Here is a 14,520-nt window from a genome sequence, read left to right as displayed (position 1 = left end):
TCCAAAATTGAAAGAGAACGTGTGGCAGTCTTCAGTTGTCGTAAATACTCAAAAGGTTTAGTTTGTCCAGTCTGGGCTATTGAAAAAAAACCAACATGGCGGCCTCCGTAGAGAGGACCCTCTCCCGATTTAAATATAAAGTATTTATATAAAGGGTTCATTCTAAAGTAAAGAGAACAACAATTCATACAATTTAGATGAAACACACTAGTGAAAACATCACAAGGATTATTTTATATTCAATTTCTTCCAATAGATCCCTTTCACCTAAATCTTACACACTGAACCTTTAAGTAAGACATCCTTGGAAAACCATGATGGATGCTTGCAGCAGAAAGTTTGGTTGAATTTTGTCTGACTTCTCTTTTTTCTTTCCTGTCAGACTTCCTCTTGGTGTGTGTATTGTTATTATTCCAGCAGGAAACTAAGAAAATACTACAGATACAGTTTGGTCTGCTCTAGGCCACTGCCATCTTCCCTTTTGGTGGTTTCATCTGTGTGTCTACCAATGGATGCTCATTTACATGGGGTTCACCGGTAGACCCAGTAGATAGAACATATAACCCCATTTCATCAGTAAGAACCATTTAGAATCAACAACTAATTCTCCTAATTTAAAAATGGATCTATACACAGAGGGAAGACGACTAACTTGACCCAAAATGTACATATCTCCTCCTCGATAGAACTATATTTATTCTCACTAGACACACAACAGGGAATCTGAACACACACGAGCTGTCTGACTCTCTGAGGCTCTTAACTGAGCACATGGGACACACCAGAGAGAGACTGAGAGAGAGGACTAACTAGCACATCAGGAAGACTAACTAGCTTTTCTCTCCCTCTTTCCTCATCTCCCTTGTCGTCTTCCCCTCTCCCTCAGTTAGCTTCACTCTCCCTCACCTTCTTTTGTATGTTACCACATGCATCGCAATTTCTCTCACCTCCCTCTGTCTTCTTTCCTCCCTACTACTTAGCAGCCACCTCTCTGTTTGCATTTATTCTCCATCACCTGGGTCGTTTTTTCACACCAGAGCGCCGCCTGTTTTCCTCTGCTGTTCTGTTACTCCCCCATCTCCTCCTCCTCCTCCTCCTCTGGCTTCCTTGAATCTAACTCATCACGCTCCTAACAATGCAGCTAAGCGTGCATTGTTTTTGCACCATGCTGTTCCACATCATGGCATACTGAGCGTGTTGAACTCCCCCGTCTCCCTGTCGAAGAGCGTTTATCTCCCGGTACGGTGCTTATCTGTGGTCTTTGGGAATTGTATGAAACAAATTGCGCAGGTAGAGATAGGTAGGGATTATTGCTTATTCCCATTTATATACAGGTATTTACGTCCTTCTCAGGTTAACCAATTAAGATGTGCTACCTGCCCAATTAGCACAAGTGGCATCGTGAGCAATTACCCAGCTTCCCTGTGAAGCCCAACCTGCAGTAATGAGAATCACAGATACATGTGAGTAATGAATTCCTTTCTCGTTCTTGTTGTGTCTCTATAGTTTTGCATCACTCTAGCTTGGCTGCATATTTATCAAGGTCTTGGAGGAATGGATATACGCTACATATGATTTTTAGCAGAACACTTCCCCTTAAGGGTGTGGATGTTCTGTGCAATACGCAAATATGTGCTACCCACTGACAACAAATCTACTGAGGCAGTATTTCTAAGCATGCACATTAACACACACACACACACACACAAACACATGTTAGAAATGAAATTCCTGATGAAAGCAAACATGTTAATCAAATAAGTTCAATTTTCCGACCAGAGTAAAAGGATTTGCACCCTGGCAGGCTGGAGAAGGTTATTTGATTTTTGAATATGAAGTGATTTTTCTCCCTCGTGTTCTCACAACATGTCATCCTCTGAGACTCCATGAGAGGCTCAGCTGGACTGAGGGGAGTTTGCACGACAGTAAATAGTTTCATTTCGTTAATAGAGAGAGAGAGTGGGAGGCCCATCTCCTCTGCCTTGTATTGTGGGGGAAAAAAACAGATGACACTTTTATTGAGCTTATAATGTGAAAGCAACACAAATTACTTTATAGTGTGTTATATTCACCCACGAAAACATAATAATGGTGATGCAGCTGCCTCGCAAGCTGTCAGCCTGCTTTTCAAAAGCACTTCAGCATCTTGCTGCGTCACCTCTGCCAGAGTGAGGAAAGATTCATCAACACGTCTTCACGTCAACTTTTTAACTATTTCACGATGGAGCAATGATCATCTGAATATTTTCTGCTGATACTTCTTGTACTGATTTGATCCAAAGTTAGTTAACACTGCTTGTCACACGTTACTGTTTCCAACACTTATAAAGGTGTTTGCCTCTTCCAACTATTTGTTAAGTTAGCCATATAGAGCATTACATCTTTTACTAGTATTATACCATTGACTATATTTGAAGATGAATGACACGACAGCTCCCCAAATGTGAAGCCAAAGCGTGTTGATCGCCCCCTTGTGGCTTGCTGAAGTATAGGTGATAAATGTTGAGCACAGGTAGCAGCAGGACCTCACTGTCGTGGCTCCAAATTATATCTTGATATCTTGGCTTCATTTTTGGATAGTTAAGGAAGTTACTATTTATCGTCCATCTCCAAATGTCTATGTCTAACGTGTTAAGATACCATACATCAGAGCTAACAACTTGTACAAAACTGTTTCTTTGACAGCATGTCTTTGGTAGTCTGCTCTGCGCTCATTCATTCTGACTGAAAATGTAAATCTGTAAGAACAGCTCATGATTTATGTCAGAGAATAAATTGAGTTACAGGTTTCATGAGGAGTCCTTGACTGAGTTTACTGCCTGAGAAGGTGAAGATGGATGCGTGAGTCAGAGGAACCAGCTCAGCCATTTCTTAAGCATCCTTTCTACATGTAGATGTAACCAAACATAGGTTTGAATAGCATTTAATTATCAAATAAAACTTAAGAAGCTTTTCCCCACTTAATTCAAATTCAAACAATGTCTCAATCTTCACCAGTTCAGTTTAGATTTCCATTAAACTGAAATCCATCAGTCTAGCAAGAGTCTATCATACATCCTGCTGTGACCTTTTACCTCAACGATGAATGAAGACTTGAATCTTTTTCTCTTGAAAAAACATTATAGGTTTTTAATGTTGAGAAAAAAACCGTTGGAGATTGTGATAGCTTTACATGGAGCAAAGCAAAGACAAACAACTGGAATAAGAATGTTAAATACATTCATTTTGAAGAACAGTAAACAAACTCCTATCAGCACAGTAGAGAGTAACAAGACTTATGACATAGCTGTATGATATATTGAGCTTTGGCTTTTCAAACAGTTGTCATAGCAGCATCAATTCTTTGTTTATCTGGGTCCTTTCTTTTTCCCATAAGCTGTGTCCCAATTAAGGTGCCGCCTCCATCACAAGGCATTGTCTACGTAGCCCACGAAGGCTGAACTGAAATTTGACAGACTGCTCTACAGAGGATTTTTTGTTTGCATTGCCAGCTTCTTCCGCTCTATCAATGCATCGTGAGCTACTTTGAGCGGCTACACCCAGAAAGCTACCTTGTTAGCTTGGGTGCTGGTAAAAATTAATCATATAGGATAGGTTGGCCTGAGAAGGATCCACCTGATCCAAAGATGCATCTGTTGGCAGCATTTTAAGAAGCCTTCAGAGTGGCTTTCACTAGTTGCGCCACGGTGACGGAATATAGGTTTGGTCTCCGAAGGATGCGTCCCTTAATTGAGACGTAGCTATGATGATAGTGTGCAAGTTTAACATTCCAGGTGTAATCTGTAACTGGTTCCAGTCCAGATTAAAGCTACTAAGTGAAGGATTTGTTGTGTTTTTTTTACAACAATTTTCTAGTAATTTTACTCTCTTCTCTTTAGCAATAGAGATACTTTGAATAACCTTAAACAACAGAACAAATCAAAGAGGGGGCTGGGCACCAAGCCCACTCCCTGTTCACAGGAAGAAACCAGGTTACATTCCAGCACACTTACCAGCTCTGGACATAGTCCTGCCCACAGGTATTAAAAAACACTGGTCACTTTGTTCTGTTCCAACTTTAAACTCTCAGGAGTGTTGTCACACTTTGCTCGGCCCAGCGGGCAATTCTCAAGCTAGCAAGGCTCTCTTCTGTTAAACCTGTTTATTTGTGGTGACAGCTTTATTATAGCTTTCCACTCATTTGCATAGGTAATCAGCCTGTACTTTCAGAGCCTGTTGAGATTTAAGATGACAGCCACTAATTGGAAAAGTAAAGGCAATAAAGCAACATTTAGTTTGAGTTTCCAACTTTCTCTCTGTGCGTGGGACTAATAAAGTGAAGTCCCTGCAGCTTAGGACAGATTAACTTGTTTTGTTTTTTTGGCCACAGATGAAACATATGAAGCGGGTTAATTGCTTTGGCCCGGCTGGTAATGGCAGAGAAATCGCCTAAAGCATATAATCTTTTTAAATCCACGGCTCTTCCACAATGCTGACTTCAACAGCCAGGAGAGGGAGAGAGTGACAGACAGAAAGCAGCTTCATCGACCTGCTGTGTTTACAGCTCCGGTGTTTAACTGACTGCAGCAGCGCAGGAAAAGGAACGATTAATTTGTCCATAGTTATAACGATCCGTGCTTGTCCAACACGTTCTATCCCACTTCATTCACACACACAAAAACACATCCACAGCTCTTGGGGTCATTGTTCAGTCATTTTCAAACTACTAGCTGCAGAGTGATGGTAGCATGAACCTAGACATGCACATTTGCTCTGTGGGCCACGAGAGCACGACTCTTTGTGACTCCTGTCGTTGCCAAAATGGAAATTTTAATGAAGTGAGCACAGCAGTGGTCGTCTCTTCACCTTTTCCTGGTGCAGGAGAATAGGTCTATATCCACGCTGGCCAAAAATGGTCCAGAGATTTCATTAGAGATGGAGACAGAAACTCTTTTCAGACCCTCCCCTTGTAACACCATTCTTCTTTGTTCCTATACATACCATTTAGGAAGGAAAGTGAATTAACATTTGCTGACCTTTTTCACTTCAACCATTTCAATTTCACTGGCTCTCTTTTTAGTAGCGTCATACTTTTTAGCTGTGTAGTCCATAGAACTGATTCACTTTCTGTTGTTCTTAATAGAACAGGTTTTGAAGGGTGCAATACCAAACTTTCCAATATTTTTGATGGTAAGTAAATGTTGAGACAACAAAGTGATGCAATGTCAAATACTGACAAATATAAAGAATTGATATGACAGGCTGAGACATGTAGGTAAGAAAATGCAGGAAAAACTACAGCCGGAGACTGTGTGTAACTTTACAGAAGTGAAAGCAAAAACCAAAACTAAAACTGTGTAGATGCCCCTCAGTCAACAATTACAGCGTCAAATCCAATACAAGTTTTGCAGATCGTCCCTTCATCAGACAGGATAGGAAGCGTCTGTGATCTGCCACATTCAGGTATCTCCACAGATGTTCTATTGAGTTCAAATCAGATTTTTGGGAAGCTCAAGGAGAATCGGAGACTTGCTCTGAAGCTACTCTCATTGTGGTCTTGGGTGTATACTTCAGGTCATTGTCGTACTGAAAGGAGCAGGTTTTCTTCAGGACGTCTGTATGTGACTACATTCATCTTTCCTTCGCCAACGATTTCTTTCTCTCCTCCTAGTCTCTAACCAACATCTGTGAAAAATATGTCCCTTTAGCTGCTAGATGCTTCTTTTTTCTTACCAGCTGCTTTTCAGGAAGTGCAGCCCGAGTCTTTTTATCTGAGATTTACGCTGAAAACAGGTTCCTACTGCGATTGTAAAAATGTTAATGTCTGGTTAACAGTAAATTAAAGCTGTGCGCGGCATGTACATTGCAAATGAGTCGAAAAACAGTAAATGCTCTGTAGAACATAAGACAGACACAACAGACACATTAAGAAGTAAATAATAATGTTTATCACAGCAAACAGTGTATATACAAGTGACTGTTAAACTTGACTCATAACAGAACCAAAGCTACCAAACTCAAATTTAGAGAGGTTGGTCACAGAGGGGAAAAGGGGGAATCCAGAGTCCAGGGCACAAAGAGTGTGTGTGGGGAAGGGTTAAGGTATTTCTGAGGGAACTGGCTGAGCGTGACTGAACTCAGCAGGTAAACAGGTGATCCTGAACCAAGAGGAGGACAGGCAGGGTTATTGGTGGAGCGGGAAGTCCTACAAAAAATATGACTTATCATAAACAAGACTCTAAACTGGCAAGGTTTGGCCAAAGCACAATACCATGACTTGAATCGAGTGTTGAGTGATTGGTCGGACCAAGCAGGAACCGGTGGCCGCACCCACCCAGCAGTACACACTAAAGATAGAGAATGCATATAGCAGGGACAGAGAACACACTCATTCACTCCAGGCAGACAAGGGTTAGGATTAGACCAATAGACCAACTAATATCCTTGGGGGGCAATGGTCAATATTTTGGGGCTTCCACTGTAGAAGACATAGGCCGTATACTTTTTACAGTCCGATGAATCCAAAACAACCAACAACAACACTTTTTATAGGAGTTTTAGGTCCATACGACATTTTGGCTCATTAACAGCTGACAGTATATGAATGCAAAAACCTAATAGCCAATGCATTTCAATGTGTTCCACCTCTTTTGTTCTCGACATGGAAAGCCTGCTCAAACGTGAAACCTGTCCCTTCCCTCAGATGCTGCATATGCATATGAAGGGACAGGTTTCACATAAACATACTCTCCAGTATGTTTATAGAGATTAGGGTTTGACAGAGCCAGGCCTCACAATCCCAAACAAAAACAACCAGCTTTAGGGTATTTGCATTGATTATACTTGATACCAAAACAATCAAATGCCGGAACAGATTTAAGCTGCACTCATAATCAATATTTACGAGCTGAATAACCCCTCAAAGCCAAAGATCATGAATCAAGCATCCAATCAATACATTGATCCAACTGATCAGTTAATCAAAACACGCCATATGAACAAATGGTAAACAGTCTTAATCAGAGATGCTCAATAATCTAGCAATTTATGTGCAAATCCACATGATCAGTTTTTGAGGAATTGGCATCAGTCATCAAATGTACAACAATTCATGAGCAGACTAAACATGTCAGAGCCTTCAGTCGTACACAGACAATTAATCTCACACACATTGAAAGTGTCAGAATTAATGTTAGATTAATTCAGATTATAATAAAGAAATCAGTGTGATCAACAGTGTTCTATAGAGTAGATTGTGAAAAAGAGGGAATGACGATCCTCTGTCATAATAGACAAATCAAGTTTTCAACAAAGCAGACTAAAAGAACATCAGTTATCAGTTTGATAATTCTACATAGATAATTATGTGTGAGTATGAAACTAAAAAGCCGGTTCAAAACAATTTCTGATCATCAGAGTTTCCTGCAGCTCTCTGCACTGCCGCAACATCGGATCTTACACTGTGCACAGCATTTCCTCTGCACTTTTCTCTGGTGTGTATAGTCTAGATAAAGTTTTGCATATTTCATAGAATGCTCTGCACTATCGTCTGTGGTTAACACTTCTCATGTCCTGTATCTGTCAGAGCAGTCTTGTAGGCTTGTGGTAGGGAGCAGTGTTTGATGAGAGAGTTTAGGTTCAGGCTGTGTGCAGCACTCAGTCAGTCCAAAATATGATATTAAATTATCATCTCCATTTTCTTTATTTTCTTTTGTGTCTTGCAGTTGTGAGGAATATTACTATCTTTGTTGGAAATCATATTGTGCCCTGGTATATGAACACTCAGAAACAAACAGGCAGTGAAAACAGAATTAAGTGGAAGACACTCAATAGAGTGCATATCTCTGCCAAGGCCCAACAGTCCCCTCCTGAAAGCACATTTGAATTCACTAGATCTGGTCCTTTATTTGGATCTGCATCAAATAACACACATTCGTAAATATCAATCCCTGAACATGAGTGATTTGTTTTCATCAAGATCCATGAATTATTCTCTGAGAAATCTATGACAGTGTTGCAAAGCTCCATATCTCACAATATTAAAGAAAGTGAAAAACAATCCAGCAACCAGCTCTCTGATATCTAACAGACAGACAGAGAAATGCAGACGATAACATAACCACCTAAAATAGCACTTAGTAGAAAACATACCTCCTACAAGGCCAAACAGTCCCTTAAGAGCCAAATAGCACACATTCCTAGATATCAGTCTTGAAGGTATGCCTGATTATTATTTAAGCAAGATCTCTGCATCATTTCTTTCCAAAAATGCAACAAAAATTGCAAAACAATCTGCTCCAAATTTCAATGACTTCTTCTATGGTCTCCGACCCCACCATTCCCTCCAGTTTAAATAAAAATGGTTGAGTCGGTTAAGCGTAAACCTGCTAACAGTCAGACAAATAGCAATGAACATGTAACCTCTTTGGCCGAGGTAAAAAGATCAGAATTTAAAAAGGAGACACAAGAGAGCTAAATTTGAAAAATACTTGACTGGTTGCTTACAAACACGGAAAAAGAGAGACGTGCCTGCCTTTCTTCCACATTTGTTCCCCACTCTTTCTGTCAATCTGTCAAACGCCAGCAGCCGGCCCAGCACTGCTTTTACTTGCAGCACTAATTACAAAGATTATCTGTCTTAAGAAGCACTCAAGTTTCTTTAATATTGAGGCTCAGAGAAAATGGCGTCCTTGCTTTTACCAGAGAAATCCATTTAGGCTGTTTTGTGCTCTGCATGCATTGATGAGCCAGCCAGCATTGTGCTCCTGAAAGAATCCACAGCTTTATGTCTGTATGGGAGTCTGACTAAAATCACATAATTGCTGCGATTACAGCAGCCATTTTGATTTCAGTCTTTCTTAAGTTGATGGTTAAGTTTGGTTGAAGGAAAAAGTGCTAAATTAAAGTTTGGGCCATAAGGTGAAAGGAAGTTTGGATGCTAGCTTCTCTAGTGTGATTGTACACAAATATTTATCAAAGCGCTCTCTGAGTGTATTTTACCAACACATACATAGAGAAGCAATTTGATAGTTGTGCATTGTCTCAATATTTCTGTAACATAGTGTATTCATTCAGAAAAATGATAATATCAGGATGCAGTGTAGACCACATATCAAAATATAACCAGAGCATTTCTTGTTGATGCATTTTTATCCACATAGATTAAATCTACAAAGTTTATTCCACCCCACTGTATCACGTTACACACACGACTCAGACTACTTACTATCTTGACTTCAGGATGGCTTTAGAAACGTATCAGATTAAGACACTTCCTGAGACTAAGATGAGGAGATAGATGTCACGCATGTGTCTTTACAGCAAACATGACCATGTAGCCAGTCGGGGGGGCTGCAAAATATAACTGAAGGAAACATACCACAAGGAGAAGAAAACACACAAAAGAAAACACTGATGCAAAAAGATGCAAAATTAATAGAAATAGATTGAAGAAGAAGTAGAAGTATCTAAAAAATAGCTGTAAAACAACCAGATTGGAATGACTGCTCTTACATTACCCACAGATAGTCATGTTCTCTGCTGGAAGAATTAAAATACCTGTAGTGAGAAAGTACTTGACAGTACTCAGCCTGAAACTGCTTGCTTGACAGATGTTTGACCGTAGTTGTGCAGAAAGATGCTAGTGCCAAGTTTGGCACAGGAAGGCTGTTTTTACGTTCACCAGCTGAAGTGGGAAAGTTTCTCTGTCCGTGTTCAGTTTTAATCACAGTGTAACATGTATGAGAGGGATGTTGTTGCTTCACAGTAGTTTGGAAGTCCAGCATTTAATAGAAACTTGACACCTACAGTACATTTCATAGATTTCATGGTTCAGTAGTTCAACTGATTTCTTTAAAAATATTTATAGCTTTTTTTATGGATTGTGTATGGAGTAAATATAGTTATTTTATTTTTTTAGCAATGTCATGCCGGGTTCTGCCTTCCCGCAGAGGAAGGTAAAAATATTATGAATGTTTTAACGGTTCACTGGGCCACAGACACAGCGGGACTGATCCTGGTGCTGACGGTGTCCTGTCCAACTGTGACAGAAAATGGCAGTGTGCCAAAATGGCTGGACACAGCTCTACAATGAAGTAACACCACAAAACACTAAGTCAGAGATCTTTTATGTTGTAAAGAGAACTGAGAAAAAAAGAATTCACATCACTATGAAACTGTGGCGGGATACACAGCAGCTGCAGGTGTGTGATGATGAGTGAATCCTAATGCTCTGTCGTTTAGGTAAAAAAAATACGGAGCCCGTCTGGTGACATGGGTGGAAAAAAAGAAATTCCGTGGCCACGACGTGCTTAATGCGTGGGAACGAGATGATTATTAGGTGGCCACGAATTAATAAGACGTGGCCACGAGAAATGTTTGTCATTTCATCAGTGAGACTGTTGACTTTCTGGCATCAGTAGCTTCAGCCGCAAACATGGACAAGTTTGATCTGATTTCATTTCATTTTAATCTAGGGATGAAGTAAAATGATAGTGTAGCGACCCTGCTTTCCAGCTGGACTGGCTGTATGTCTCTTGGCCAATAAGGGAAGTGCATGTTGAAAATGCTGAGTATGTGCGCCGTTGATCGGTGGGTGTGGCGGGGCCGCGTGTGTGTGTGTGGAACGGAGGGCGAAAGGACCATTGAGATAAGTCTCTGTGTGCGGGAGTTCACAAAGTTTGTTCGTGGTGAAAAGAACGAAAATAAATGTCCTGAAGACATCACGCCCTGTCTCCTCATTACTTCCGCCGACGTTACAATGTCCTTAAGTAACTTGCGGTTAGACATGGAGTCATTCTGAGCAAGAGACACTTAATTCGGCTGCTCAAAAAGCACAGGCTCAAACGTAAACAATATGCTGACCTCGGGGAAGTTATAGATTTCATCATGCGTTTTATTAATTCGTGGCCACCTTATAATCATCTCGTTCCCATGCATTAAGCAAGTCGTGGCCACGGAATAGGATCTCGTTCCCATGCGTTATTAATTCGTGGCCACGGAATTTTTTTTCCCATCCATGTCACCAGACGCGCTCCGTGAAAAAATAACCCTTTGTTCTGAAAACTTTTTTCTCCATATATATGACACCCCATTCATAATAGTACCTTTACATTTTCTTGTGTAATGGAGTGTCGATTATTTGTGAGAAAAAAATTCACTTACATAAATATCCCATTTGTAGCTAGTTTCAGCCACGTATCTGTTTGCCCCTCTCGTACTGTCTGTGCTCATGTATACAGTATTCTAATACGTTCCCATAATGCTTCTCCATTTCTGTCTGTCATCACACAATGGAACAAGTTTGAAATAGTCTCTGAAACGTGGCCCATTAACACGACATGTTGACCAGGAGTTACTTTTAAGCCATTTCCAAGCTGCTACGCTGGAGTCATGATTTTAATAATCACGGCATCATCTGGGTGATGATGGAGTCTCTTTCTTATTTGAGTCATTTTCATATATTAAACATCTTCACATACAGTGCACAACTGGTAAACTCAGTAAATGTAGCGATAAGATGGCAACACTCTGTCAAGCTGTTTTCAGACATGTCTTGTGGAGGTTCTTGTAAGAATTGGCTCCGGACTTTGGGGGGAGGATTCTCTGCTCTGACTCAGGTGCAATAGAAAGAGGCAGGACGAAACTTCCACTACGAAGATTAGTAGTTAGTAGACAAACTGCTCTTTTAAATATATTTGTATTGTACTTATTTCAAGTTAGCACACTATGACTCACAACTGAGAAAGTTAGCATGGTATCTGCTTAAACATCAATATGCTTGTCATAGATTTTATCTGGAAGAATCTGTGTACACCCTCTTTCACATATTCTAAATGTTCTGTCTTGTGTGTACGAATGTCACACATGCATTACTTGATAACTGTTAAACCCACAGGAAATGATATATGCTTCCTCTTAAATAAGGATCTGGAACTTTGTGGCCAAAAGTCGATGAGAATGCTTGTTCTCTTTTCTTTCTTCTGTACTTTCCCTCCCAACACACACACACATATAACACTTGACAACATAAACACGCAAATGCATTAGTCATGCATTACTATGCACACACGTACCCAATACATATGACACATACTCAGTGGCAATATAATCATAGTAATTTTTTTCCTGTCTGCACACTGTAATTATTTTACATCTACAGTGCTTAATTACCATGACTGCCAGTTCAGAGGGAATTTCAACAGGAGATACGTATCTGCTAGTGCAATACAGATGGTGTGTCAAGAGACACTGGCACTTGAAACTACAATTACAGATATGTGACCACTTGAACAGAGTCAGAATACAGACCCCGCCTTTTGCCTCCTGCACACCCCCTTCATTAACATTTCACTGTAAATGGTATGAATACATGTATGAAACTATCAAACGCAATCACTTTTGTGATAATAGAGTTGTGCAACTTACATTGTTGTGGTTGTCGATAAAGCAAAAATTCCGTGACTCCCACACAATTTTTTTTAACTACACGCCACGTGTAAACTCTTCCTGCCTCTTGTCAGAGCTGTTTCCTGTGTTGGTGTTGAACTCTACTTCAATGTGTTGAAATAACCTTTTTTTCACAGTGATCGTGCTGTGTGATGCACAAGGAAGCACGGTTATTGCAGTTTCCTTCTCTCGTCTGCATTTTCTCACAGAAGCAAAGGATGTCTACCTATACTATGCAACACAATGGAACCACACCTGAAAGGAATACAGTGTACGCTCTAATTTATGGATCTGTTATGGTGCTGGGTCTGCCTCTCAATGTTTTGTCACTGTGGATTCTGCTCCGCTACCACAGCTTCACAGCCCCCAGCATTGTCTTCATGGTCAACTTGGCAATCTCAGACCTGCTGCTCGTCATCTCCTTGCCCATGAGGGTCTACTTCCACGCCACGGGTACCTGGCCGCTGAGAAGCTTTGCATGCATCTTCATCACAATGCTCTTTCACAACAACATCCGCTCCAGCTCCATCTTCATCACTTTCATCAGCATGGACAGACTGCTGGCTGTGGTTTATCCTTTGAGGTCACGCCATCTACGAACCTTGGCCAACGCATGGAAAGCTGTTCTGCTCATTTGGCTGTTTGTGTTGGTGCTGAACGTCCCGGAGAGTGTATTATTTTCCAAATCTTTAAATAGGATTAATGAAACAAACTGTTTTGAATTTAGTTACATTCCAAATCCTTCTGTAACTCCCATCTCATTTGTTCATACAGCGTTGGTCTTAACCTTGTTGACCGTCAACATCGTGTGCACTGCTCTGGTGTCTTGGACCCTACGCAGACATCTGAATGAATCTGCCAGGGTCAACAATAAGGTGAATGTCATGGTGATTTTTGTCATGAACTTGCTGATGTTCACCATATTTTTCTTGCCCGTGTCACTGGTTGTTTTGTTCGGAAGTGAACGTCATTATCGCACACCACTGGTCTGTCTTGCTAGTATGAACTGTTGTCTGGACCCACTGTTGTACTACTTTTCTTTAGATGGCTTCTGGAAGAAAAAAGAGGATGTGGAAATCTCTCTGGCAAGAGAATAGTTTGTGATGACAGTAGACCTCACAGAATATGCATGATTTGTTTGTGTGTGGATGTGTGACATAACAATTTAAAAACTGTAATAGGATATTTTGTAGATTAAATTTGAACTTTAAATTATACCTCTGTTTTCTGTGTTTTTCTAGATCAGATTTTTATCTTTTGTAAAAAGGTTCATATGAACTTATCTTTAACAATCCAAAACTCAATCCACTAGATTTAAATTTTGATCTATCACCAGATTCTCTTTTTATTTTCTTAAGTAAATGATTCAAATACATACTACAGGCAGAATTGCAGGACATTTGATCATGTACTATGGCAACATATGGCTATATTCAGATTTTACGGCTGATCCAGTTGATTTCAAACTTGGTAAATGTGTTGCTTAGGACCCCAGGACTATTTCCAGTATAAAGTAAAAAAAAATACAGTATGAAAGACATTGTATGAAGTCAACCTCAACACATGGTGTCCTGGAGGAAAACCATGTCTCTCAAAACTGCAAGATAAACTTTTACCAAATAACTTAGAAAAGAAGCCTGATGAATGTTGGCAGCACATACAGCGTTCACATCAAACTGAAACAAAGTTGATGGAATTTAGTCTATGATTACGAAATTTCATTGCAGTTGGTTCTTTAGATTTGTATATCCAGTATATCTAAAGATGCTTATGGTCAGACGTCGTTCTCCTTTATCTTTATCAGCTCTTCCTTTGGTTGCTTTTAACGTCATTTGGCACCGTCTTGCATGGGTCTTTAGTCTTAAATCCTGTGATGCAGCTGAGGCTGTTGTGCTTTTTTTCAGTGTCTCATTGCATGTGCCAGCAGCACTTCAGTCCTCTAAGCTTTGCCAAACAGAGGGGCATCTGTATACGCCTGTAGCAAAGATATCCAAAAAAAGATCTGGATTTTAAACAATCCAGATGTAATGTCTGGAAGAAGACTAATTAAGACACTACACATCGCTACTTCATCATCAGAGATGAACCATCACA

The 14,520-nt window shown here is 40.2% G+C and overlaps 1 protein-coding gene across 2 annotated transcripts in view; it reads left to right on the top strand.

Annotated features, from left to right (window-relative positions):
- The window catches only part of LOC109634450 (lysophosphatidic acid receptor 6-like), a 35,151-nt gene extending 21,508 nt beyond the window's left edge, over positions 1–13,643 (top strand). For both annotated transcript variants that reach the window (XM_069534245.1, XM_069534244.1), the window contains exon 3: positions 12,636–13,643. In XM_069534245.1, coding sequence (XP_069390346.1) covers positions 12,645–13,523 — 879 coding nt within the window. In that variant the 5' untranslated portion in view covers positions 12,636–12,644 and the 3' untranslated portion in view covers positions 13,524–13,643. The remainder of the gene's footprint in view (positions 1–12,635) is intronic.
- Positions 13,644–14,520: the final 877 nt, after the last annotated feature.

The sequence above is a fragment of the Paralichthys olivaceus genome, chromosome 11, assembly GCF_024713975.1.
Source record: "Paralichthys olivaceus isolate ysfri-2021 chromosome 11, ASM2471397v2, whole genome shotgun sequence".
Taxonomy (NCBI): domain Eukaryota; kingdom Metazoa; phylum Chordata; class Actinopteri; order Pleuronectiformes; family Paralichthyidae; genus Paralichthys; species Paralichthys olivaceus.
The sequence above is the reverse complement of the archived record's forward strand: the minus strand, read 5'-3'. Positions and strand labels throughout refer to the sequence as shown.